Raw genomic sequence first — 27811 nt, 5'->3', positions numbered from 1 at the left:
GGCCCGGGGATGTGAGTGTGCCCGGAGCAGGACAGGGCCCCATGCTGCTCCCTGCTGTTTATGAACACACAGCTGTGCTAGGGTTGGGGCTTCACCCTGCAATGCACATCCATCCATTGGCATTGCATTTTCCTTCACGGTCGCTTTAAGGCAGTTTATTTTCTCCTGTAGCATCCTGGTGCTGCGTCTTGCCTGAATAATTCACGTTATTCCGTGTTTGGTAGGTGATGAGGTCTACAGGATATTTAGACCAGGCTGGAAGAGAAACTTTGTTTCGTTTCAATATAGGCAGCACTTGTGTTGCTGCCACAGGGACAGTAATTAAACACTTGCTGATAGGCTTTGGATGAGGAGCTGCTCTTCTCAGCAGGCAGAATGGGCTCTGCCTCCATCCAGCTCCAGAGGGGAAGGTTCACAACTGGGTGACTGTCCATCACAGCTGACAAATCCATAACAGCATAGTAATATCTGTATTATTCATTTTTGGCTATTCTGAATTCTGCTGGAAAGTAAACAAAAGGAGAAAAAACTGAAGAGAAATATTTAATTACTTTGTGATTTTATTGCAAGGTTGGTATTAGCACCCTTGGCTCAGCCTGGTGAGGAGCCATGGCCACTCTGCACCTTAGGTTACACACAAACCAGGGTTTGTAACCAGATCCAGTAACTCACAGAGAGCAGCTTCTTAAAATCCAGCTGGAAGAAAGTCAAACTGTAGGTGCTGTTTTCTGACAGGATGGAAAAACCTGAGCGGCCAAGGTTATGGATGTCAAAATGGGAATGGCTGGGTGCGGAAGGGCCCTGAGGGATTGGTATTGCTGCTTGTGGGGAATAAATTAAATTAATTTATTTAATAAATTAAATAAATTAGTATCCAGTATTCCTCCCTGTGAGGCCCTGGCACAGAGCAGCCGTGGCTGCCCCTGGATCCCTGGCAGTGCCCCAGGCCAGGCCGGACACTGGGGCTGGGAGCACCTGGGGCAGGGGAAGGTGTCCCTGCCATGGCAGGGTGGCTGGGATGGCATTTGGGGTTTCAAACCCCTCCAGGCCGAGAGCTGTGGGTGGCTGGGATGGCATTTAGGGTTTCAAACCCCTCCAGGCCGAGAGCTGTGGGTGGCCGGGCTGCTCCGAGGGCCCGCAGCGCTGCCGTGGAAATGGAGTTTGGGATCTGGCACCGGCGGCACCGGGCAGCTCCGGTAAACGCAAGGGACGGCGCTGGTTCTGCTGGGCCTCCGCGCGGGAAGAACGTGTTTGGGTTCCTCTCCGTCGGCACCAGGGCTCCAGACCCGCCGGCTCCTGTCCCCGCTGGGGACCCCGGGGGATCAGCGCCGCGGGCTGCCCCAGGCCCGGGGTTCTGCCGGCGGCTCCCCGCACACGGACGGGCCGCTGCCGCCCCCGGGGCTCCGTGTCCCGCTGCTGGGGCTCCATGGCGTATGCCGGGGCCCCATGGCCCTGTCCCGCTCCGTGGCCGTGTCCCGGAGCGGGCCGAGAGCGGGGCCGGCAGAGGGAGTTGTGTGGGGACAGAGCAGGGCAGGACCCGCACCGGCACAGGCCGCGGCCTGCCCTCCATTTGGGGGCGCCCGGCGCGCAGGCCTCACAGCCGGGGATGTAGCTCAGTGGTAGAGCGCGCGCTTCGCATGTGTGAGGTCCCGGGTTCAATCCCCGGCATCTCCAGGCGTTTCTTTTTTTTTTTTTTTTTTCCCCCCCCCTCAACTTTCCTTTTTTTCTCCCGTCTCCCCGCGCGGCCGCTGGTTCTGCCGGGCCAGGCCAGCCCCCCGCCTCTGGCACGGCGCGGCACGGCACGGCACGGCTTGGTCCGACCGTCCTGGTGCCGCTTCCTCCCGCCCGGGAGCCCCGCGGGGAAAATGAAAGCGCGGCGGCCACAAAACAGGGCGGCTCCTCCGCCGGCAAAAAGCAAGCTGCATTGGCCGGGAATCGAACCCGGGCCTCCCGCGTGGCAGGCGAGAATTCTACCACTGAACCACCAATGCTTGCTTAGGGACGCTTTCCCGCCCATGGCTGAACCAGCTCACCCTAGCACCGATGGCACGGATGACACTGCACTCACCTGCTTCATCCTCTTCCTCAGCCCCACGCGCTCATGCAGCTCTGCTCAGCCATCATTTCCAGGGCAAAAAGATTTTAAAAAGTCCGCACTACCCGTTATACATTGTTCCTCTAAAGGATTAAAAAAACCCTGGAAAAGATGCACCCATCATACACCCCACAGAGTCTGGCCTGACTGTTGGTTTTGGTCTTGATCATCTCTCACAGATCACAGACATCACAAGATGTCACTAAACATTTTTTCTGTAATAATTTTAAAAACCTTTTTTTTTTTTTCAGCATAACCATTGCAAACTTCTTTCATTTCTAACCATTCTGTTTGTATCAGGGATAAACTAATAAGCAAGGAGTGATTAATGAAAGAACTTCAGGAGATTACAGGTGAAGGTTTCCAAGATCCTTTACCCCAAGCACTATGGTTGGAGTCAATCTTTTACCCCGAGCACTATGGTTGGAGTCAATTTTAAAGGTCTTCTCCAACCTAAATGGTGCTGTGATCATTCTTTACATTTAAAAGCTTTCAGATCAAGTCACAAATGTGTATTTTTCTTCCTTTTCCATCCTGGAAGGACTTTGCCAGGGGAGGCCAATGGTTAACAGGCTCAGAGGCTCAGCTGACCCACAAAGGAGTCATCAGAGTGTGCTCATGATGATCTCTGTGACTTGCCAGGTGATGACATTTCAGCACACTGTGCCTGTGTGTGGAGATGTCAACAGCGAGTCCTAGATTGTGCTGTGACATGGCCATGCTGTGTCCCAAAATAAACGATGCACACTCCTGACACTCAGTTTGCCTTGGACACGCTCCCACAAACGGCCATGCGTGAGCCAGAGTCCAAGGAAAAGCTGCAACGAGTGCTTCACGTCAAGGGAACATGGAGATTTACGTACAAAAGTGCTGGAGAACACGGCCTGGGCAGGGGGAACAGCTACAACCACCCACCTCAGCACAGGTCAGAAGCAGGTGTTTTCTGGTCCAACCTTCTGGCACTGCAGGTCATGTTCCAGTGTCCTGTGCTTGGATGTGCATGAACACCACAATCTAAATACCCAGCACAGCTCCCTTTCCTTCTCAGCTTCCGCTGCCAGAAGGCAACATAATAGAAACTGTAAGTAATAATTATTATTTAGGCTGTGGCTCACGGTTGGATTAGTCAGCCTAGCAAAACAGTTTTCTCAGACAAGCCCAGGACCAAAAACCCCCCAAGCACTCAGGCAAAAGATATTCATATTGAGAAGCCCTAATTCCCTGTTTTCCTGCATCTGGGAGTCAGCCATGCAGAGGCTTCCCCCTCCTTCTGTTCTCCACCTCCTCTCATTGCTGGTGAGCTGAGGCTCTGCCACGCAGGGACATCTGGCAACATCTGTGCCCAGCCAGCTGGGACCAGCAGCGTGCCCTTGGAGAGGGGCATGGAGACAAAGAACCAGGGCTGGCTGAGGCTGGAGAAGCCCTGTGAGATCACCGGGTCCAAGGGGTCACTCAGCGCTGGCAGGGCACCTCTGAGCCCTGTCCCCAGGTGCCCCTGTGCCCTGTGGGGCAGGCAGAGCAGAACGTGCTGCCTGTGCCACGGCTGGGAGGATCGTTGCACAGAGGGTCCCCACAGTGACAGACTTTGCACTACCCGTTCCCAGAGCAGAAATGGCACCTGTCCCTGCACTCACGGTTAGCAACTCGCAGAACAGTTTCTCATGTCCCTTAGACTGTTTTGCATCTGCTCAGAACATCTGGGAGTGTTGGCTGACGTCCTGCAGGGAATTCTGTCACCAGGAGGAGCTTGGTGACTCCCAGGCCTCCCTGGGGCCCAATGTCACCCCAGAACATGCTCTGGGAACCTGTTCCCAAGCCGTGTGAGCCAGGCTCACACTTGGCTTCCCTCGGAACTGACTGGGAGTAGGAGGGTGCTGAACAGGGCAGAAATCAACACCTGCAATATGAGAAATGGTGCTCCAGAGTCCCAGAGCTGCTGAAAATCTCACAGGATCAGTTCAGCTGAGCAGGAATCAGAGCCCTACTCCAACAAAACAAGGAGTTCTAAGGGGTTCCTTGCCTTAGTTGTCACAACGGCTGGGAGAACGTTCCCTGCCAAGCTGCAGTGCAGAGGGATCTGTTCCGTGTGCCCCCATGGACACGGCACTGCTGCAGCAAGCCCAGAGCAGGTTACAGAGTTGGTGAGGGGACTGGAGCTCCCTGTGAGCCTGAGAAAGCTGGGCCTGTTCAGCCTGGAGGGGAGCAGGCTCTGGGGACACCTCACAGCCCCTTCCAGTGTTTGAAGGGGTGTACAGCAGAGCCAGAGAGGGACCCTTCACCAGGAGCTGCAGGGAGAGGGCAACAGGGAATGGCTTCACACTGACAAGAGGGGAGATTTATGTTCAATATGTGGAATAAATCCTTCCTGTGAGGGTGGGGAGGCCCTGGCACAGGGTGCCCAGAGCAGCTGGGGCTGCCCCTGGATCCCTGGCAGACACTGGAGCTGAAGCAGCCTGGGACAGTGGGAGGTGTCCAGGTGTCCCTGATTCTGGCTGAGGCCTGACAGGGCAGAGCCCAGGAGGTTCAGGTGCTTCTGCTGACTCTGCTGTGCCCCTCTGAGGAGGATGCTGCAGCTCAGAGCCACCCACAGCCTCTCTCCCCAAGTTCAGCTGGTGCACTGTGACAGGAACAAGGCTGGGTTGACAGGCAGTGGTAAATCCGCTCAAATCAAGCCTAAAAGTGCAGGTGTGGCTTACCTGGGGTGTGGCAGTGGGTATCACTGCTTCCCTCCTGCCTGCTGGCTTGGACACGTGCTCCCCTGTCTCGTGGAGGGACTGTGCAGTCACCCCATATAAAATGGTTGTTGCATTGATCTTTGTCCTAGCACATGAAAATGGAAGTGTGACAGCACAGCTGTACCTGTACCACTGCCTCTGGTCCACCTCCTCAGGTGGAGCTGGAGCCATATTAAACCATGTATGTCCTGAAGGAGCAGCTGAGGGAGCTGGGAAGGGGCTCAGCCTGGAGAAAGGGGGATCAGGGAGGACTTTGTGGCTCTGCACAGCTCCTGCCAGGAGGGGACAGCCGGGGGGGGTCGGGCTCTGCTCCCAGGGAGCAGGGACAGGAGCAGAGGGAACAGCCTCAGGCTGGCCCAGGGCAACTCAGGGTGGACAGCAGGTTGAAAATTTTTAGAAATTCAGGAAGAATTTCTTCACAAAAGAGTGGTCAGGCCTTGGCAGCGGCTGCCCAGGGAGGTTTGGAATGCCCATCCCTGGAGGTATTCCAGGAATTCCTGGAGGTGACACTCAGGGCTCTGGGCTGGGGACAAGGCAGGCATTGGGCACAGCTGGGATTTGGTCATCTTGGAGGCTTTTTTCAATCTCAGGGATTCTGTGACTCTGTAAATGGAGATCTTAGAAATAAAGACCAATGAGTAAATCAGAGCACCATGAAAGACAGCAAACCTCTGTGTGAGAACCAGCTGGTGTTTCACTAACTCACACACCAGGCAAGTCAAGTCAAGACTTCCAAAGCACTGAAGATGACAAAATGGCTTCTCAAAGCCTCTCCACAAAGGTTTCCCAAGTGTGTTCCTGTCTCCTCTTCCAGAGTGCAGAGAAATTGCTCCATCCCCGGCGAGTTCTCCGCTGAGTGGAGCACACGCATATCAACTCGATTTTAACAGGTCACGGAATAAGCCGGGCATTTAAAAATATCCACCTACCCAAAAGGACAAATGAATCTGTATTGTGGAGCCCTCAGCAAAGATGGTTGGAACAACAAACAAAACAATCCCGGTAATCTTTTAAGGAAGACTTATAATGTAGAACAACTTGTCAGTGCGGGTTAAAGTTTTAAGGCCTAGCAATTTTGACAGCGTCCCTTTGAGCACAGCGAGCGCGCGGGGACGAGCAGGACAGCAAAAGGTCACTTGGTCACACATATCTGCTGCCTCTCTGAAGTTTAGCTCAAGACCCACTAGGCACGTCCCAATTAATTATTTAAATCTGCAGGGAGAAATATTTCAGTAGATGAAAAAGCATAATCTGAAATTCCGGGGAAGGTACAGGATGGCTGGCGTGGTCAAATGGTGCTGAGGGAAGGTGGGGTGAGATATCCCTGCCATGGGACACAGAGGAGCCACTCCCATCCAGGAATGCTGATTGCTCCAGATACCAGCCTCTCAGGGATTTTCCAATTTCCTTTCTTTTTCAATGGAATCGTTCTGGATCACAAAAGGTCACTGAAACCAAATTGACAATGATACATGTGGTTATTTAAAATAACTTTTCCCGGCGCAATTATTGATGATGTTGCTGGCAATCTGTAAGTTCCTTATAAATGCATGGACACCCTGAAACTGTTCATCCCAGATCCTGCCTAAAGTGTCCCAAAGGAAAGCCAGCAGGCAGGCAATGCCAGGGAAATGGGCATTGGAAGCAAACGGGAGACTCAAATCCTGGATTTATTCATTTCAGGATACCAGGCTGGGAATTTTAAAAAGTCACTGTACATGTCTTTGAACAGGTTTTCTAAGCTTTTCCTAATCAATTCAATGGAGAAGATACCTGGATAAACAGCAGACATGAACAGTCACCAGGGATGGTTTTCATCTGTCATTGTCTGAGAGAAAAAAATAATACAGCACAAATTCTTCTGAAGAGCCTTTTGCCTTGCTTTTGCTCAATACAGTTTCTCACTCCAGCACATGTACAGAAAATAAATTTAAGAGGGTTTTTTTTTCATTTCCTGCCACAACAAAGCTCCTTAAACGTTTAGAGAAAATAACTACTCTTGACTAGTCCAAGCAGTCTTGCTTTCTAAAAGATACTGTCCTTTCTAAAAGATAGTCCTTCTTTACCGAAAGAATTCACATTGTCCATCAGACCTAGCTGGGCCATTTGCCCCAGAAAAACACAGATGCTCCACATCCCTTCCTTCCATTCCCTCCCGTGCTGCCATTGCAGGGAGAGGCCAATTAATTATGGTGTTTGTTCTGCCACCAATAACGTGACCCGTGACCTTATTCTTTTAAAGCTGCAATTTTTGCATTTGTTTCTGCGGCTCAGCCCTGATGCGGGACCTCGATGGGGCAGCCAGCAATCAGACATAATTACAGTGATAACACACCGTAACAGAAAAATCAGCCCCTTTCTCTCCCTCAGAGTGCTGGATTTCTCTGCTGCAGGGCAGGGGAAACACCCGAGCAGCAGCAGCACATCCTGCTCCGGGGTAAGGGAGCACGGGGAAAGCCAGGGGCTGTACCTGCCGTGACACCCGACACCCCCGGCCCGAGATGGGAATGATTTCAGTGTCTAACCACAGCCTCCACCAGGCACTTGCCTTTTCCATCGGCAGGACCTGCCCTGGATCCTGCTGGAAAAATCCCAGCAGAGGAATTCTGTGTCTGGTTCTGTCCCTTTGTCTCAGCTCTCCTGCGACTGTCGCCACCCCTGCTCCTCACAAAGACATTTTCCTCAAGACAGATTAGCAGAAAACATATTTGTGAACGTATGAACAGATTTTCTTCTTATGATACATAACTTTGGCATGCAGTCAGGAAACGATGATGATCTTTTTCCCCATCTTCCCTTGCTAATGAAGAGAAACTGCCTCTGGGGTTGAGGACAAAAGGTGAACTCTCCCTGCACACAATTTACACCTGCTGAGCACATGATTTCGGGCATCTGAAATTCCTGTCTTGGCAGGTGTCCCGGGGACCAAGCCACACGCACGGAGACTTACTCTGGAGGTAATATTTTCATCCAGGCATTAAATAAAAAACAGACTTGAGAGGGATGAATTTTGCAATACTTTCAGGCATCTCATTTTTTTACTTAACCTTGTAAAACTCTTTCACTCTTCAAACTTAGGAAGCCCAATGTTAAACAATCAGTAACTAAGATAAAAAGACTGCAGTAGTTGAACAGAAGCCTGAAGTAGGGGAGAGAGCAGCCCATCCCTGTTTATTGGTAGCTGCACTGTGAAGGTGGGGAGAACCTCCCCTAGAAAGTGAGATTGCTCGGGAAATGTGATCCCTATGAAGTTTTCACTTTCCCTTAATGAGGAGAGTAGTACAAAGCTCTCATTTTCTACCCCTTCAAGATTTTGCAGGTTGGAAAAAGCTGATGAGACACAGCAGTGCTGGGGTGCAGAAAATGTTCACTTGGAAACCAGCCATAAATACATTTTGCAGTCATAAACTGCCCTGTGTCAATAAAAATTTGTCATGAACACTGACAGTGCAGCTACATGTGGGTAGCTGTCCAGCTTTTCCGAACCACTTTGAGGGGTGGGAGGAAAGGGGATTCTCCTTCTCTCATTTGTTAGAGATGGTTGAAACAACATCTAGTGCCATGTTGGAACACATATATGGGGTAGGCATCCACATCCAGAACTTGTATGTGTTGGATCATGCTGAAATTATTTGCCAAAAAAAAGCATTTAATTTTTTTTTAAATCCCAATTATTCTTCCTTTGTGCTCCAAAAACCACACACCCTAAAACCATATCCTTAGAAAACAATGAATCGTCTGGTCTTTTCCCTTTTATTTTCAATTCTTTCTCTTCGGTTGACAGCTTCTAAGCCGGAGTATCTACTAATTCCGGCTGCCACTCGAGATCTTAGCCCCTTTTAAGAGCACTAATGTTCCTGGGATAAACACTGCTCCCATCACCAGTGACTGAATATCACTGACTTTGCAGAACTCACGAAATCCAATCCTTGCAGTTGTTTACTGACTTGAAGTGACACCCAGACAGCTGAAGACCACGATCAGCTGCGCGGGCGGTGGAGCCGGGCCCCACGCGTGGGCCGGAGGCCTCCGGTACCGCCTCCGGTACCGCCAGCGGCGCAGCCCCGGGGAGGGGCCGCCATGGGCGGCGACCCCCATCACGCAAGGCCGGGGATGAGGAGGCCGCAGCGGGCCCCTCCCCGCGGGCCCAGGCCGCAGCGGCGGCGCTCCCGCGGCCTTGGCGGGGCAGCCGCGGCCCCGGGCGGGGAGCAGGGCGGGGAGGCGCCGGCGGTGTTCGAGGCGGAGCTCAGGGAGCCCGGCTGGCTGCTGCAGGCGGAGGGCGGGCAGGGAGAGAGCCGCCCTCCCCCGATCTCCTCCCGGCGGCCGGCGAGCAGCCCGCAGAGGGACGCGGGCTCCCGGCGCTCCGCAGTAAGTGCCTTTCGGGTTCTGTGTGAGCGGGGTCGGAGCCGCGGCGGGCGGGATGAGGGAGCAGGGCCGGCCCGGACGCGCGGGTGCAGCCGCGCCTTGAACACCGCAGTGCCTTTTATTATACAGACATATCAAACGCATCCTGCCTGCCTCCCCTCCACATCCTGCCCTGTGCCCAGAGCAGCTGCGGCTGCCCCTGGATCCCTGGCAGCGCCCAAGGCCAGGCTGGGCAGGGCTGGGACAGGGGAAGGTGTCCCTGCCATGGCAGGGTGGGACCGGAGCATCTTTAAGGTCTCTTCCCACCCGAACCATTCTGGGATTTTATCGTTCCATGTGGAAGGCTCAAGAACAGCACAGGTGGATGGGATATTGGGAAGAAATCCTTCCTGTGAGGGTGGGCAGGCCCTGGCACAGGGTGCCCAGAGCAGCTGGGGCTGCCCCTGGATCCCTGGCAGTGTCCAAGGCCAGGCTGGACACCGGGGCTGGGAGCACCTGGGACAGGGGAAGGTGTCCCTGCCATGGCAGGGGTGGGATGGGATGGGCTTTAAAGGTCCCTTCCAACCCAAACCATTCCATGATTCTATGATCTTACACAGCAGCTTTGAATACCAAGTGCTCTCAGCCTCCTCCCCCTGTTTTATTTAATCTTTTGGATGGGAAAAAAAAAAAAAAAAAAAAGAAAAACCAAAAAAAAAAAAGGAGAGTGCAGCAGTTTTACAGAAGTGGTGCAGAGCCCCTGGCAGCTGTCCTGTGTGTGGGTCATCCCTGTGCTCCCTGATGGGAAAGGTCCAGCCTCAGTGTCTCCCTGTCCAGGACAGCTGCTGTCTGCCTGTAGGTATCTATATATAATAAATAAGGAGGTTGCAGAGCTCATTAACTATATTTTTTTTTCTTGGCTGGAGCTGATAAATATAATATCTCCCATTATAAAAAAAAACCCAAATTCTTGGTAAAAAATAGCACGGCTGTAATTACACTGAACTTTGTAAAATGAAAGTAAGTTATGACTTCCGCTGAATGTTCTCGTGGGACCATTGCTTGGTGTCCTAAACTTCTCTGAGTTCTTACCTCTGTTAAGCAGTCAGTAAATGTTTGTAAGCCTGATTCTACAGGAAAAGATGTAAATGTCTGTGTGGAGAGCTTGGGTTCCAAAGCAGCCAGATTTACTCCCTCCTTGACTTCCTCTGGTGTTACTGTGAGCAGGTAGTACAGGTGTGCTGAGAGCAGCTCCTTTCACCTGCTGCTGGGAAACAGGGGCTCTCCTCCTCTCCAAAGGAGCTGCACTTTCTTCTCTTCCCTGCTCCTTTCCACCCTTTTCTTTCCCTCTCTTATTCTTGGCTCCAGTTCTTCAGGAATTTTCAGTGATGAGCAGTGACTGATTAGCCAGTAAAGACTTGGTCTGATAGTTCAGGATCTTTCTGTGTTAATATGTAAAGCAAGTCCAGTATTGCCCCTCCAATAGCAATAACCAGAATTTTATTCATTTTAACATTAAGCATTAGGAGTTTACTTAGTCTGAAGTTGGATGGAAGTTTTGAGTAGGCACAAGTGTGCATAAAAAATGACTCACACCCCTTGGATCTAATTGGTAGCCTTGCTTTGGTTGTGTATATATATGGATTTACACTTTGTTTTGCTTAATTATGTGTGTGCACAGGAGCACAGAAATAATAACAACACTGTGAGCTAGACCTTGCTGCATCATGTAGTATTTTCTCTAGAGATCCATTTCTACCTGCTGCTGTCCCTGACAGGAATTTAGGAAGCTGGCAGGATGTGGTCAGTGCAGAGGCCATTCGTGCAGAGCAGTTTTCCAAAGGACAGCTCCTGCAGGTTCCTTGCTGCTGTCTGCTTTGTCTCCACACAAGTCTCTGCAAGCTTTAGCAAACATTTGAAAGAAATGTGGGTTTTCTGCTGTCAGTCTGCAGTTGTGACTTTCACCTTCCACTTGTAGCTGATAGTTTCAAAACAGGGCTTGGCATTTGCAAGTAGCTCAGTTAGGCAATATCTTCCTTGTGCTGGTGCTTGTTTGTGTGCTGGCAAATGGGACCTGGGGAGTTATTTTGCCTTTTTATGGGCTGGGTACCCTCAGTCTCAACCAGAGCTCTGCCAGCCTGGCTGTACAGATTAACCAAGCCACTGTATGTTCTTGGCCTCGTGGCTGTAGTTGGCAGCTGGGTTTGTGCAGGGATTAGCTGTGTCATGGTGAGTGTGCTCCTGGGAGCACAGGATGTGAGCACCAGGGTGCTGATCCCTGTCCCTGCCACCCTCCTGGGACCTGGTGGGAGAGGGACACCATGGCCGAGGTGGGAAATGGGAACAGGTCGGGCTCTGCTCCAGGGAGCAGGGACAGGAGCAGAGGGAACGGCCTCAGGCTGGCCCAGGGCAGCTCAGGGTGGGCACAGCAGGAATTTCCCCATGGAAAGGGGGCTCAGGCACTGGAACTGCCCAGGGAGGTTTGCAGTGCCCATCCCTGGAGGTGTCCCAGGAAGGCCTGGAGGTGGCACTCAGGGCTCTGGGCTGGGGACAAGGTGAGGACTGGGCACAGCTCAGACTCCATGGTCTTGGAGGGCTTTCCCAGCCCCAGTGTTTCTGGAGATTCTGTGAAATAAAAATTAAAGGGTGCAAAAAGAAAGCTGAAGCAAGTGGGACAGAAGTAGATCACCCTTTATGGAAGGATTCCTGCACTTCCACTGCTCCATGGGTGCTTGTGGCTCAGACTGGAGCCGCTTGGGGTAAACACTGTGGAGCACAGAGACCACAGAGCTCTTTGCAGCAGCAGCTGTTGGGTTCTAGGGCTCCACTAATTAGCTCTTGGTAATGTAGATGCAGCCTATTTCTTCCAAAAAGCTTCACTTTAGGAAACAGCTTTTGTTACGTAAGGAACAGAGAGTTTGTAATCAGAGCTCTTCCACAACATCACAGTATTGATTTTGGAAACATTCCATATCCCTGAATGACTCTCTCTGGGCCGGGTTCCCGAGCCAGCGTGTAGCTCTGTCTCCAGGGGTTTCCAGGTGAACTCACCCGGAATCACAGCCAGATCCTGTGGATGGAGTCCAAAGTCTTGGACTGGGTTGTTCTTATTTGCTTTGCAAAGCTTCTCAAACGAAGCGTTGGTTCTGATTTCAGAGTGATTCTGAATGCAGGCTCCTCCTCCAGGATTAGATTTGCATGTGCTATCAGGTCTCAATCTGTATCCCAGGATATAAAACTAGGCTACTTCCTTGCCACACCTAAGTATTCACCTAGTTTGTAGCTATTTTTTGAGCAGGTTCCTGTTTGTGTGTGCAGGTATATGTCCAGTCTTGTAAAAAGCAAAACACCTTGTTTTCTAACCCCTGCTCCTTGAGTCTTTGGCTAGGGAGCAGAAGGAAGAGTATGGATAAAGTGCCAGCACTGGGATCAAGTTGAACTGGCAAACTGTCTATTCCAATATCTGCATTAAAAATTAGGGTAATGAAGAATATATAAAAAAAGGGAAACAGCTAGAAATTATCTGACAAGAGCATTTCCTTCTAGTGGCAGTAATTGGCTTACAGTCATTGTATTGTGTGCGTGGTTGACGGCTGATATTAACCCCCACCAACAGTGAAAGCAAGAGTGACTATCTGAGAAGTTTAAGTTAAAACAACATTGGCACAAGAACACAAAAGTATGGAAATCATCCTGCACACATTAGTCAGTGATCAGGCTGGAGACCAGGCTTCCCACTCCTTCCAGTAGGACAGGAGGGAATTGAAATACTTTCATCTAGAACTTGATAAATATATTGTGATGTGTGTATGATGGGAAAGCTCAAAATACCTGTTGACATTGGAGTTTCTTTGTATTCCTGTTAGTCCTTAGATACAGTTCTTGGGATTACAGCCATCCCTCTCTGCAGTGTTGCCTCATTCCCAGAGACATGCTACTGTCTGTGGGAAGACTATTGCTATTGAAATTCCAAGAGGGATTTACACAGAGGACTTTTCCCCTCATCATCTGTAAGTGGGAGGGTAATGAAGCAGAAGAAAAAGAAACGGTTAGGCTAAAATCGAAACACTGAACACTAGACATTCAAAAGAGGAGCTAAAAAAGTTTGTTCCTTGTGGGGCAGAGTTCACAGCAGTTGCTCTGTCATCTAAAGCAGGGTGGGAATATCTTGGTGTCTGAGTACAGAAGGCAGACGAAGCAGTTGGAAGCAGTAGGACCAAGAGGAGGAATGAGGATAGGATACCTATTTTCTGCTTTGTTTCTCCTTTATTTTTGTGCCTGACAAGTGCTACAACCACTTCTGGTCATGGGAGCTGAGCTGGTTGCCTGTACTGGAGCGTGGGAAGGACTTTCCCCATATGGTGAAGTGCTGCTTGGCTTCCACTTACCGGCACAGGGTGGCCAGGGGGATTGGGGGTTTGAATCCTGCGTGCAGGATGTTACATGGCTGTGGGGTGACCCTGTGAGCTGAATGGATATCGGGGGTCGTGCTTGGCTGGAGAGGTGGTCTTGTATAATGACTTTAATTGCAATGCCTGCCTTGTGTTTGAGAGCCCAGAGTGACCGGGGAGGCTCCAGGGCAGGCTCTGGAGGGTGGCTGTGTCCATGCTGCGTCAGCCCTGGTGGAACCTTCTGGAGCCCTTCCTTGGGGTGTGTTGTGTTGTTCCTCACCAGACATCTGCCTTGCAGGGGAAGCATCTCCAGCTTGGGTTGGGTTAAGCTTTAATCAGTTCCTTTCCAGCTACTTCAGTTGCTCTGGCCTGACATCCCGTTGTAACATTAACCACTCCTGGCTTCTCAAAGGCACACGAGAGACAGCTTGCTAGGTGACCTGCTTCAGAGGGTGCTAATTGGGCTCTTTTCTGGTTACATCCCCTTTTCTTCTTAGTTGGCCGTTTCCTGCATTGACACACCCTGAAACTGCTGGTAACAGACCACTACAGCTTTAAAGGCTGCAAGTACCCCCAGTCAGAGCTTAATTTGCTGGCCTTGCTGCTAGGCCACCGTGGCCACCTTGAGTAGTCCTGCGAGAGGGATGAGAGCTGGGTTGGAGGCAGCTGAGGGTAGGACTGCAGCTCTCTGGAGAGGCAGGACTCAGCTCAGCTTGGAGGGACACCAGTCTGCGCCTCTCATCGTCCCAAACTCACCTGAGGAGCTTTGGGAAGGAAGGAATTAGACAATGCTCCTGCGCCAATGGCAGGTTATGCAAACCGTAGTGGAGATGATTATAAGTTTTCTATTTTTAAGCCTTGCATGGAGTGACTCACTGTATTAGATGTGTTCGTTTGCAGTGGAATGTGAAGCGCCCGGATTCCATGGTAATGGCCTCGTAAGGCACACGGCTATCCAACATAACAGATTGGGTTTCTCCTCCCAGTTTCCCTGTGCGTCTCAGAGCCCGTCTGATGGCAGCGCGGGGCGGCTCACGCTGCCGCGGCGCAGCTCTGCAGCCTCCATCCATCTGTCCCTCTGCTTCTGCTGCAGTGCTCATCCTGCTTCGCCCTCCAGCTCATGGCCCTGGGGCCGAGCTCCCCGCCATTCCCCGTCCCTCACTCCTTTCATTCTTTCCCCCAGCTTTGGCCATGGGCTGCTCGGATCCAGCCCAGTACCCGAGCAGAGAAGCACTGGTGGTTGTGGTGTTTCCCTTTCAGCTGCCTGCTGCCGTGGGTGGGAGTGGGTTGCACAAGTCCCAAGAACATCCAGACAATAGTCTGGCAGCTGGCTGGGCCGGGCATTACGGGAAGTAAGGAAGGCAAGTCACTCCCAGGAGCTGTGCCAGCCGGGTGAGGGCTGCGGGTGGCAGAGGTTTGCCATGTGGGACGCACTGTGTGGAGGCATCTGCTGAGGGTGGTTGAAATCCCTTCTTTAAAAACCAGGCTGTAAGTGGTGCCTTGTATGGTTTTGGGGTTGAAGCAGTGTCAGGAGTGCATTAACTGCTGAAGTGGAGCCCTTGCCTTTGACACAGCAGGTCCAGGGTCTGATACCTGGGGAGGGTCACCTGGGCACCTCGCCAAGGCAGGGAGCTGGTCACCAGCCTGGGTCTGGAGAGGGGGGACTCCTCTGGAAGTGGCTGTTCCATGTTGCTGTAGTCCAAGTGAGTGTGACTGATGGTTAAGAAATGCACCAAGGACTTCCTACTGTGACTAGGGTTTGTATTAACTTTTGGAAATTGAAAGCAGGAACTTGTGCTGATAAATCTTTTGTGTAGTTTCCATTTTGTGTAGACTGCTCTCCCCGCCCCTTTGTGTCCTTTCAAGTTTAAAGTCTATTTCTTCTTATCATGAATCCTTTAATAGCAGTTTGAGGTAATGTCCCTCTGAATCTTCACCAGTGCTCAGCTGTTCCTGGGAACTGTTCCCTGGGGTTATTGAACTCCTTGGACAGATCACTCTATGCAGTAGTTACTCCTTGTGACATGCTCCTGGCTCTTCCCACGCCAGCCAAGGGCTCCTGCTCCTGCCACAGCTTGTTCTACAGCCTGTCAGGGACCTCAGCCCACCCTCCAGGTGAGGCCATGGGTCCAAAGGTGCCATTTATGGCTTCTATTGAAATCAAGGGTAAGGCTTAACATGCAGATTTACTGTGTCAGATGGCACTGACAGCACTGAAACACTCCGAGCCGCTTTTAAAGGTGATTCAGAATATTTGTGTGATGGAAAGATGACATTTCTGACTGTAGTGCTTCTCATGCTGGTTGCTATTATAATTTTCATTAAAATAAAATCCCATTTCTGTCGCAAGCTATTGATCTCAGCTTGGAAGAGAGGCAGGTTGCAGTACCTGCTCCCAGAAGAGGAGGGGTTTGTGAGCGTGGGCTCTCCCCTGGTACAGCCTCCGTGGGAACCACATGGACTGCATTCCTTCCCCTTTCATCTGCACTGGGGTGGATCCTGCTCAGAGCTGGCAGCAGCCTTCCCCAGCCGTCTGGGCCAGAGCTGGGGGAAAAACCCAGTGCCTGACCAGAGCCTCTCCTTTCCCTGTGGCTTGTGGCCACCAGGCAGTGTTCAGTCCTTTCCAGAGGAGACCTAGTGTGCCATTTGCTGCCTGCAGAGCCACTCCTTTCGGGAAGAACCGGAGCTGAGCCGTGCCCTGGCAGAGCCTGGGGCAGCCTGGTGCCAGTGGTGCCCGGGCTCTGCCCACCTGCAGTGCCCTGAGCTCACCCAGCCTCATCCAAACACATCCTCAGAAATGCGGGCTCGTGGTTCCCGGGATGCAATTGAGCTGTTCCAGGTGCAAAAGCACCATCTGGTTGGAATGCCTGTCTGGCTTTGTGCTAGAGTGGCTTATGCTAAGCCCTATTTTCCTTTCTCTCCTGAATAAGCTCCTCTTAGGGATGGTGAGCAAGATTGATGTGACAATTTGAGCAGCTGGTCTGCTGGGAGAGTTCCTTTCTCAGGAGAATTGCCTGTAATAGGCTCCCAGCTCTGAGGAGAGCTAATGCAACTCGCCCCTGGGCCAGGCAAGGAGTGGGGAGCCCTGAGGCCAGAAATTCTCCTGCACAGGGGCACAGTCCCTTTGTGGGTGTTAGAGATGTTACCTGCAGGATGAAAGTAGGAAAGCTGTGCCCTGTGGCATGTCTAATGTCACTTCAGCTGGAGCAGCTGTATCTGACTGGGCTCAGGTGACAATCACTGAGCTTCTTAGTCAGTGGTTAGTGTACCTTGTGCTCGAATTCCATGGAAAGGAATGCTGTAACTGGCAGGTGTGTCCCTGGTGTCCCAAATGAAGTCGCAGGAGAGGTCCAAGCCAGGGGACGAGAAGCAGGGCTGGGTGTTGTCTGTGCTTGCAGGAACCGTGGTTCTGAGCAGGGATTGTGCTTCAGCCACCACCCTTCCTCCTGAGCTCATACAGCATGGAAAGGGCACGCTTCCCTTTGTCTTCCTGCAAGCCAGCACCTCTGCAGATGTGTGACACAGCTCCTTGGAAGATGCTGATTTGTTCCTTTCAGCTCCCTGGATTGTTGTGTCCTGGCACAGGCGTTTGGAGGGCTCCAGGCTCTCAGAGAGACTCCTTTGCTGCTGCATGAGGGGTGTGCAACTGCTCCAGTACCACCACCAGCCTTCCTGGGGCAGCAGAGCTGTCACTGCTGTCTCCTGGAAGCCTTGGGCACAGTGTGTGTCCTGCAGTGCTGGCTGGGGTGTGCAGTGCTCCTGTCACCATCTGTGTGGTGTGGCTGCAGGTGGGTGGGAACGATGCCTACCTTAGCTCCTTCAGTGTGGGGATGGCCAGGGCAATGTTCCAGCTGCTCTTCAGCTCCTGTGCTCTCCTGGATGTTCCACCTGCTCTTCAGCTCCTGTGCTCTCCTGGATGTTCCACCTGCTCCTCAACTTCTGTGCTCTCCTGGATGTTCCACCTGCTCTTCAGCTCCTGTGCTCTCCTGGGATGTTCCACCTGCTCTTCAGCTCCTGTGCTCTCCTGGATGTTCCACCTGCTCCTCAACTTCTGTGCTCTCCTGGATTCCACCTTGTGTTACAACTTTGTGACTGTCCATAGTCTTCCTCTCTGTTTTCACAGAGGTGCTGTAGTGTTTGAGGCCAGACCTCCACAGTAACTTCCCTCCCAGGAGCTTTCTTTGTTGGGGTTTGTCTGTCACTTTTTCACTCCCTGTCACAGCACAAAGGAAAGATGAAGCTGATCTTTTTTTTTTGCAACCATAGTAAGAAGTAAATGGAAAATGTGATACAGGAAAGTTAGTCCTGGTGGGAGTTTCCAAGAGCATAAGTGCCCCTCTTTGGAAAAACTTGTGGGAAGCTGCAAGTCTTGGCCTTCTGTACATGGTCCCTTATGCAGCTGGTACACACAGCAGCTCTGCATTGAATGCCTGCACCAGAAATTGTGTGGGAGATTTCCCCCAAGCTCAGTGTGCTGCAAGCTCAGGGAATGAGGTCAAGGTTTGGCTTGGGAGGGACTTCAGAACTCATCTCATTCTGTGGGCAGGGACACCTTCCCCTGTCCCAGGTGCTCCCAGCCCTGTCCAGCCTGGCCTTGGGCACTACCAGGGATCCAGGGGCAGCCCCAGCTGCTCTGGGCACCCTGTGCCAGGACCTGCCCACCCTCCCAGCGAGGAATTCCTTCCTTTGAGGCATTCCAGCTTGGGAACATGCCTCCATGCCCAGCCTGGCATGGGGAGCTGGCTCCCTGCTGCTGGCCCGGGGCTGCTCCCCATGCCTGGTAAGAGCGCTGGTGCTGCGGTATTGGCACAGGGCTGCACACACAGTCTGCCCCACTTTAAGCCTTGCTGGTGCTAAATCACTGTCTGGGGAGTGTGGCCAGGACAGGGTGTCCTGGGGTGCTGATGGGATCCCCAGGTGGGAGGGATGCTGTCCCTGCCATGCTCCAGCCCCGTGCACCGGGGAACACGGAGCAGACTGGGCCTGCTTAACATTCCGGTCAGTCCCGTGCACATTTGTCATTCAGGATCCGAACACTGGGTCTATTAAGAGTGTGCCTGACCCACATAGGGCTGGTTTCAAGCCCTCTGGAGCTGGGTGTAAAGTGCCACTTGGTGCTGTCCCTGTGCGTGCCGCTGCTTCTCGCTGCGGGCCCTGCTCCTGCTGCGCCCCGGGTAGGACGGGCTGGGCTCTGGGCAGCTCCTGCCTGCAAGGCAGCAGGGACTGCAGCAGGGGTGTGATGGGACGGGCAGGCAGCTGCAGGAGGTGGTGAGGAGATGTTCAGATCTGCTGTGGTGTTGGGATGAGGGTTTGGTGGCACTGTGACTGCAGACAGGCTGCTCCTGCTCTGCCTTTCCATGGATTGGCAGTACCTGTCACACTCAGGGTCACTGTGGGTATGTATGTCTACTCTGATCTAAATACTCTTTCATCCTTCAGCTTTCTCAGCAGACACCAGAGCACTCTGGCTTGCCTCTCTCTAGACTTTGTTTAGAAGTTACTAATATTGCAGTGGAAATCTCTAATTAAGACATTGCTACCTTAAATTTCAACTTGTCACAACATTGTCATTAGTTTCTTCAAATGGTTTATTTTGTGTGTACCAGATCCTGACATGGTAAAACTGCCAATTAATTTTTATCTTCTTTTCTTACAGTAAAAAATGGCATTTCAGAAGGCAGTGAAAGGAACTGCTGTCATTGGAGGAGGTGCCATAGCAACAGTTTTTGGCCTCTCTCAATTTTCTCAGCATAGAAACAAACACGTAAGTATTAATTATGATTTTTGATAAAATAGGAAACTTAAAATCTGTCACAGCATATGTCAGGCTTGTACAAATAGTTTAAAAAAAATGACCTTTGGCTGCCACTGAGGGCTTTACTTAGTTGCAGGAGGAGTGGAAAGACCTGACTGAAGTAAAAGTGCTGTCTGCACAGTGTTTTCAAGCTGAGAAGCTGGAAGTGAAACCACCAGCACTACCTGTGCACATCCCAGCCTCAGCACAGTGCTGGTGCCAGCTCCTGTTGGGTTCCTAGGGCTGGGGACAGGATGTGTGCCAAGGCAGGCAGAGGGCAGGCTCCTGTGCCTCTGGTGGGCACAGCCCAGCCCCGTGGGCCGGGGTCCCTGCAGGGCTGTGCCCCAGCTGAGGGGGCATGGACAGGATCAGCTCCCCCAGCAGGGCAGGCTGGTGCTGGAGCCCTGTCACAGTAGAGCAGCACCTCCCATGTCAGTCTGTGCACTGGATCTTGCTGCTGGAGAAAACAGATTTCCCTGGATATCTGCTCCTCCCAGCAGGGCTGGAGTGGCTGTGCTCTTGAGCTCCCTTCTTCATCATTGCACCATGGGCTTGTTAGGGCTGGCAAATTCCTCTGAGACTCCAGCCATTCCCCCAACGCCTCTGAGGCCACTATGACCCATGTCCCCACATCCACAACGGTCTTTAAATCCCTTTTCTGGCTGTTTCTGTGGGGAGGAGGAGGAGCAGCTGGGAATGAGATGAGTCATGTCTGGGGAGCCAAGCTGGGAAGTGGATGAGGCAGGATTCTTATGGCTTCAGATACTGCTGCAGAAAATAAACCCCAGCATTTCAAGTGAGCTCCCCATCGGGCTGCCTGCCTTGCTCCGAGCTGGTAATGTTCTCTCTGGAGTCTTTATCCCAGGGTTTTACAGCCTGCCTTCATTACTGTCAGAAATGGCAGCTGCAGCTTTTAGGACTGCTAAGTAAGAGAGTTGGAAGGGAAAAGTCACTGGGAGAGCTCACTTGTTGCATATTGTCTGCAGCACTCCAGAATTCAGGGAATTCCTCTTGTTCTGGGGATGGATGGCCACTATGAGCTTCCAGAGACAGATTAAACCCCAGGGTTTTACAGAGCATGACCATGGAGTCAAAATCACAGAAGCACTTGTGCTTTTATCCCAACTAATTTTTCTGTACACACACATCTGCTGGCATTTTGGGTCACATTTATGCGACTGGAATTGAATCACTGAGTCCCAGAACAGTAGGGGTTGGAAGGAGCCTTAAAGCTCATGTCATTCCAGCCGTGCCCCATCCCTGGAATGTCCCAGGCCAGGCTGGACAGGGCTTGGAGCAGCCTGGGACAGTGGGAGGTGTCCCTGCCATGGCAGGGGTGGCACTGGATGAGCTTTAAGGTCCCTTCCCACCCAAACCATGCTGTGATTCTGTGATTTGGCCTCGAACACTCAGACACCTGCACGGCCCGGGTGGCACAGTGAGCCTTTGCTGGCTGTTTCACCAGCACTTCCAGCACTGATGGGGACACAGAGTTGGACACAGATCCTCCTGCTTCCTGACTGCATTGCTGCATTCTGGTTTTGGGCCTTTATTTAAGGCATCAGCCTCAGCAGGCTGGTGCCAGGTGTGAGATGGGGTGTTCTTGGACATGCCAGGTTCAACTGGAGATGACTGGTGGCTTTTCCTTCCCCTCTCCCCTCATGATCACTAAGGGGCTAGGCAGTGCTTTGGTTTGGAGTTGTAGGATTCTGCTGTCCTTTCCCAACCCTGCTCTTCCTGGTGTGTGAGTGCGTTGTTGGTCAGTAGGAATTGCTCAGCAAGGTGAATCCAGTAGTGTGATAATATGATAATGCATCAGGTCCTGCTTTGTGGAGTTCTAATTACTCTATTTTTTTGTTTAAATGAATAAGGATGATGAATTTGACTCTGCAAACCTACCTGGAGATTTACAGTAGCAAATTAACGAGAGCACTGGATTATGGATTACTAGATCACTTTATAACTTGATGATTAAATTCAAACTGCCAAACTAAATTCCTCTCACTAAGAGCGTAATCAAAACCATTCAGGGAACTCTTGCCTGAGAAATTGTAGATATAAACAGCAATTGCTTATTTCAGTAAACACACTTGTTCACTGCCAAACTAATCACGTTACTGCAGATGGAATCCCTGTGTGCAGCTTTTCTTCACTCCCCCATTTAATTGACAGCAAGATGCATCATATCTATATCAATTCCTGGTACTAATCACTCTGCTTATATTCCAGGGCTAATCTCCACACTCTGGCTATACCAGGGGCTGGATGCAGGGGACTCTGCTCTGGGCTCTGCTAGGAGCCATTTGTTGTAAATAATGGGTTTAAAAGCAAACCTAGACATGGAGTCAAAACCACCTGATGCCAGTATTTCTTGAACTCCAAATCTGTCTTTTTTGGTGTTCTGTTATTTTCCTGAAGTTATGTAGCGTGCTTGGAAATTTCTCAGGAAATGTAGTGTGAAGTAAATTTGGAGGTGGGGATTTTCCTTCTCCAGAGCTCGTGGAAGTTGATCACGTGTCGCTGAGCTTGATCAGCCAAAACACGTGCATGATAGGGTGTTTTTAGTGCTCCCAATTTCCTGCTTGTCACTGCTGTCTGGCAGTGGCAGGGTGACCTTTAAGGTCCCTTCTAGCCCAAACCCTCCTGGGATTCTGTTATATGCTTTCATTGTACTTTGGGGCTATAAAAGTTTTTTGGCAGTGCTGGAGCCAACAGGAGAGCAGAGCAAGGGCAGGAGCACGTGGGGATGGGCAGAATTCCGTGGTCAGGAGAATACCGTGGCAGCTGAGTTTGTTTGAAGCTCCCAAACGTTTTGCCTGTCTCCTCCCAGCCCCAGAGCACCTCAGGAGCTGCAGGCTGTGTTTGAGGGCTCTGTGTGAGGGCTGCTGTGCCTGGGAGCACCGGGCAATGAGCAGAGTTTGCTGCCTTTGCAGCTGGGCACAGCTGGGCACTGCAGCTCCCGGGTGCCCCACATGGGCTGGGGGACAGAGCTGATCCCACAGGGATCACCATGCTTGGGAAAAAACAGGATTTCTTAAAAGTCTGATTTTTTATTTCTTGTCCCCAGTCCCTCTCCAGCTCTCCTGGAGCCCCTTCAGGCCCTGCCAGGGGCTCTGAGCTCTGCCTGGAGCCTTCCCTTCTCCAGGGGAGCATTCCCAGCTCTCCCAGCCTGGCCCCAGAGCAGAGGGGCTGCAGTCCTGGGGCAGCTCCAGGACCTCATTAGATCCTCAGCATGAAGTGGAGGACTGTGTCTCCAGCCCCACTTTCCCCAGGGATTGCATTGTACCACAGGAGCAGTGACAGTGGCTGCTGCTGTCCTGAGGGATTTTCAGGAGCTACTTGCATTATAGTCAGTATCACCCCTGATTGCAGGATGAACCTGCCCATTAATTATCCTTGGAATATGCACTTCCTTAAGTCATGGCTACTAGTTTTTAGATTTTATTTTCAGCTCTATAGTAGAGAGAAGGACTCAGAACTAATGCATTTAAATCATGATACTGCTGAGGAATGAGCAAATAATTCTGAACAAAAATATTTAGGCTGCATGCACCATATAATCTGAACTGAGGCTTTTTGTGCTTGGCTGGAAAGGAGTTTCTGTGGTTTGTCACTTGAATTTTTATTAGTCTGCTCTTTCCTGTCTGGGAGATCTGGGCAGAAGCTATTCTGCATAGTTAAGTCTGCCATTTGGCCTGGAGACTGCACCTAAATTAGGTCTTAAATTAGGGTTAAACAGGTTTTTCTGGTGTTCAGAGTATTTATAATTTTCAAGAAAGTCTGGAAACGTTTAGAATTCAGTTTAAGTTGATGTTAAGAGCAGTGAGCCTTCAGAGACTGCTCAAACTCTTCCTGCTTGAGCCATGGTCCCTGGTAGGTGACTGAGCATCAGCCCTTCTCTCCCCAGTCACTGCACAGACAGCAGCACTGGCTCTGGGAATATCAGCCCAAAGACATCCCCAGGGCCATTCCAGGAAAATGGGAACTTGTCTGGAAACTGCCACGTTGTTAAGCTTTGTCACTTGAAAGTTGTATTGTAACGTGCTGTAGGACATAAACTGCATTGCTTAGAAGTTTCTCAAAAAGGAGGTGAAATGAGAGTTTCTTTGGTGTTTCAGGGCACTACGTTGACAATCACATCACTCCTGAACCTCATTAAACTGGAGCTTGGATTAATGCCACTGCATGAGATGTGAAATGTACACTCAGCTCTGCGTCCTTTGCTGTGGTGAATTTTTTGGTTGAGAGTCCAGAGCCCAGCCATGTGTCTGTTTATTAAAATGCTTCCTTTGTAGTGTTTATTAAAATAATAACAGCATCCTGTAACGTTTGAGAGTTCCTAGAAGTGGTGAATACAGGTAGTAACACTTGAGTGTGGTGTGACATTGAGGTGGGCAAGGTGAAGTAGAGGTGTGGTAGCCCTTCATGGTTTTGGTGCTGTTTGCTCCTCAATGTTTAATATGTTATGATTGTGAAAAGTGGGGGAAGTGGCTGGGAATAAGTGAGTTTACCTTTGTGGTTGTAGAAGAGGCTGTGCTTTGGGGGTGTCTGTCCCCTACGTGTGTGTGCAGAACAAAGCCGGGGCCTCATGGGCTGTGTTCCACCTTTGCAGGGTGCCTTGGTGCAGGTCCAGGCTGCAGAAGCTGTTCCAGTGAGGAAGGAGCATCTCCCCACGAGAGAGCAGCAGCTCGTGGCCCTGCAGAGCTGCGAGCAGTTCGACGTGCTCGTCATCGGCGGGGGAGCCACGGGCTGTGGCTGTGCCCTGGATGCAGCCACCAGAGGTGAGGGCCTGGGGCTTCACCTGCAGCCTCCTTTTGGGGTACCTGGGCTGTAACAGGCTTCTCAGAAGGACCCAGAGGCAGAGGGTTGGTTATCCTGGCTGGGAAACCTCTGTTCTCAGAAGGTCACGCAGCAGATCCGTGCTCCCATTGCCCCCCCCCCTTTGGGGAAGCTCTCAGGCTCCTTAACCTGGACATGTAGCTCAGAAACAGAGGCAAAGCCCCAGGAGAGCCTTTCAGTTGGAGCTGGGAAACACTCGTCCAGCCGTGTGGTAATGTGGATGGATAAAGCAGTAGGGACTGAGCACAGGGAGGTAAGTCCAAACTCCAGCCTGCTTGTTATATTTAATAGCACGGGACAAAGATCTTCTCACTTCTGCCTCTGCTGTGCTTTGGCAGAAAGTGCAGTTGTAAAGCAGACAGAAATGATTACAGTTAATCTCTGTTTATCCTTTTCTTGGGTATACTGGTTATATCAGTAGGTCTCTGAGGTGTGAAATATTCACGGGCATTTGGTTAATGAGTTGTGTCTCGTTGCTGTTCATTCATGGAACTTGCTCTTTTATCGTGTTTGCTTCGCTTAACAACAAATTTTGCTTTTCGTGTGTTTGATAAATCTTCACCAAATTATTTCTGATTGTGTCCATTAATCTTCAGTCACATTTGACAGAAATAAATTGCTCTGATCTTTTTAAGTTACCAGTAATAATTAGATTTTTTTTAAGGACATAAAAGTTTTGGGAGACCAGTAGATGTTAAAATCTCAGTGTTGGCACTGCTGAGGCCCCTCGAGTGCTGTGTCCAGTTCTGGGTCCCTCATGACAAAAGGACATTGAGGGGCTGGAGCGTGGCTGGGCTCAGTGATCCTGGAGGTCTTTTCCAGCCCCAGGGATTCAGTGGTTAAGGCTGATCAGACTGTTTCCTGTCTATGTCAGAATTCCAAGCGTGCCCCACGGGTTTGGGCACCTCTGAGGCAAACTCCAAGTAGGCAGAGCTGCCAGTTGTCTCCCTCTCTGGAATGCCACTTAAATGGTTGCTGAAGAGGTGTAGAGCTCCCTGCTGCAAAGGGTTAAAAGTGTCCATGGAGCCCCTCTGTTCCTGCCGTGCATCCAAGCTGTCATTTCCCTGGGGAGCGTGGCCCCCTAATGTGCAGTAATGCCTTTCCATTGTGAAATACCCAGCTTTTAATGTGCTGCTGTTTAAGTTCTGCTTCGACTTTTCCCTCAGGAAGAAGGCTAAAATTTTTCATTACAATATAGACAGTGCACTACACTTTGAATACAAATTTATCCATGTACAGAGTAATTTTTCTTGTGATTGTCTCTACCCTAGAGAAGTGTCTTTAATGAATTACATACAAATTGTGTAATTTAAGAAGTTAATTTGGTTTTCTGGTAACACAGGACTAAAAACAGCCCTTCTAGAAAGAGATGATTTCTCATCGGGGACCAGCAGCAGGAGCACTAAATTGATCCATGGTGGAGTGAGGTACCTCCAGAAGGCCATCATGAAGTTGGATTTCGAGCAGGTAATTTTTTGTGCTGGTTGTTCAGCAAGAATTGCTGGTAGACACTTCACTCACTGTCCAAGTTAGAGCTGAGTCTCCTTTCGAGCTTTTCAGTGCTGGATTCCAGTGTTGTGTTCCACAGCCACTGTGCATGGGAAGTGTCTTCTCTGAGGGAGCTTTCCAGTGTTTGATGGGCACTGTCACTGCCAGGCCTTGCAGGCTGTGGGTTTTGGGAGAGGCAGGCAGAGACAGGGCTGATCTCAGAACAAAAAGAGCTTGAAATAAAATAAAATTAAAAGAGACAGGGAATGTCATCAACCTGGGGGACTGAGTGGCTGTCCTGTTCTGGAATGGGAGAGAAAAGGTGATAAATGAGTGATTTAATTTGGAATGGGAGAAAAATATCGTAAATGAGCGACTTATTTTGGAATAAGGGAAAAAAAGATGGTAAATGAGTGATTTATTTTGGCATGGGGAAAGAAAATATGGTAAATGAGTGAGAGTTTATAAATGCTTTTGTGAATTCTTGTGTGGGTGGAAGCCTGATATTCCTGTTTTGAGGAATCACATTGTCTTTCCATTGGAGCCTCTCAAAGTATGTTTCAGTGGTTGAAATGCTGCTGCACGAATGATGATTTTTCAGGGGGAAATATCCAAACCCTGCAGTTATCCACACAGACAAACCCACCTTTTCTGCCAAAGAACAACTCCACGTTGATGCACATTGATTGGTTTGGAGAAGAACCCTTCTGCATTTGCAGCTTGGAGTTGGGAAGGGGTGGAACTGTGGGAGTTGGCATGGAGCTATGCTGTGGGATCAGTCCTAGCCCTCCTGAAGTGCCTCCTGCCCCTTGTTAGGGCAACGTGGCTTCTTGAGCTTTATGTTCAAATGAAAAATTATGCAACTGTGCTGCCAAGCCACCAAGATGAAACTGCCAAAGCTTTATTTTATTGGGGATCCTTTCCCTTAACCTCTGGGTTTCTCAGCAGATTGCAGTGAGAGAGCCCAGTGACAATGGTGGGAGGTGTTGATAAGTGGATAAAGTCTGTCACTGAGTGTTTGCCCTGGTGCCAGGGCTGGGTGCTGTGGCACTGACCCTGGCTGCTGCTTGGCAGTCCAGGATGGTGAGGGAGGGCTGGAGGAGGGTGGGTGCTGTGGCACTGACCCTGGCTGCTGCTTGGCAGTCCAGGATGGTGAGGAGGCTCTGGAGGAGGGTGGGTGCTGGGGCTCTGGAGGAGGGTGGGTGCTGTGGCACTGACCCTGGCTGGTGTTTGGCAGTCCAGGATGGTGAGGGAGGGCTGGAGGAGGGTGGGTGCTGTGGCACTGGAGGAGGGTGGGTGCTGTGGCACTGAGCTTGGCTGCTGCTTGGCAGTCCAGGATGGTGAGGGAGGGCTGGAGGAGGGTGGGTGCTGTGGCACTGATCCTGGCTGCTGTTTGGCAGTACAGGATGGTGAGGTGGCTCTGGAGGAGGGTGGGTGCTGGGGCTCTGGAGGAGGGTGGGTGCTGTGGCACTGACCCTGGCTGCTGTTTGGCAGTACAGGATGGTGAAGGAGGGCTGGAGGAGGGTGGGTGCTGTGGCACTGACCCTGGCTGGTGTTTGGCAGTACAGGATGGTGAGGTGGCTCTGGAGGAGGGTGGGTGCTGTGGCACTGACCCTGGCTGCTGTTTTGCAGTCCAGGGTGGTGAGGAGGCTCTGGAGGAGGGTGGGTGCTGTGGCTCTGGAGGAGGGTGGGTGCTGTGGCTCTGGAGGAGGGTGGGTGCTGTGGCTCTGGAGGAGGGTGGGTGCTGTGGCACTGACCCTGGCTGCTGTTTTGCAGTCCAGGATGGTGAGGAGGCTCTGGAGGAGGGTGGGTGCTGTGGCTCTGGAGGAGGGTGGGTGCTGTGGCACTGACCCTGGCTGGTGTTTGGCAGTCCAGGATGGTGAGGAGGCTCTGGAGGAGGGTGGGTGCTGTGGCTCTGGAGGAGGGTGGGTGCTGTGGCACTGACCCTGGCTGCTGTTTGGCAGTCCAGGATGGTGAGGGAGGGCTGGAGGAGGGTGGGTGCTGTGGCACTGACCCTGGCTGCTGTTTGGCAGTCCAGGATGGTGAAGGAGGGCTGGAGGAGGGTGGGTGCTGTGGCTCTGGAGGAGGGTGGGTGCTGTGGCACTGACCCTGGCTGCTGTTTTAC

General features: G+C 51.4%; 1 protein-coding gene and 2 non-coding genes across 4 annotated transcripts in view; 2 read left to right on the top strand and 1 right to left on the bottom strand.

Moving 5' to 3' along the window:
* The first annotated feature begins 1602 nt into the window (after window positions 1-1602).
* Window positions 1603-1674, top strand: TRNAA-CGC (transfer RNA alanine (anticodon CGC)). Its single transcript has one exon. It is a non-coding gene; the product is annotated as a tRNA-Ala (tRNA).
* A 246-nt stretch (window positions 1675-1920) lies between these two features.
* On the bottom strand, window positions 1921-1991 carry TRNAG-GCC (transfer RNA glycine (anticodon GCC)). Its single transcript has one exon. It is a non-coding gene; the product is annotated as a tRNA-Gly (tRNA).
* A 7066-nt stretch (window positions 1992-9057) lies between these two features.
* Window positions 9058-27811, top strand: part of GPD2 (glycerol-3-phosphate dehydrogenase 2) — a 48668-nt gene continuing 29914 nt past the window's right edge. Inside the window, exons 1-4 of one of the 2 annotated variants that reach the window (XM_059852438.1) lie at window positions 9058-9198; window positions 19222-19329; window positions 23972-24140; window positions 25541-25665. In XM_059852438.1, the coding sequence (XP_059708421.1) occupies window positions 19228-19329; window positions 23972-24140; window positions 25541-25665 (396 nt within the window). In that variant the 5' untranslated portion in view covers window positions 9058-9198; window positions 19222-19227. Of the gene's footprint in view, window positions 9199-19221; window positions 19330-23971; window positions 24141-25535; window positions 25666-27811 lie in introns of those variants that run through there. The other variant, XM_059852439.1, reaches the window with a different exon arrangement.

The sequence above is a fragment of the Haemorhous mexicanus genome, chromosome 8, assembly GCF_027477595.1.
Source record: "Haemorhous mexicanus isolate bHaeMex1 chromosome 8, bHaeMex1.pri, whole genome shotgun sequence".
NCBI classification, from domain to species: Eukaryota; Metazoa; Chordata; class Aves; order Passeriformes; family Fringillidae; genus Haemorhous; species Haemorhous mexicanus.
This window is presented reverse-complemented; position numbering and strand designations above follow the sequence as displayed.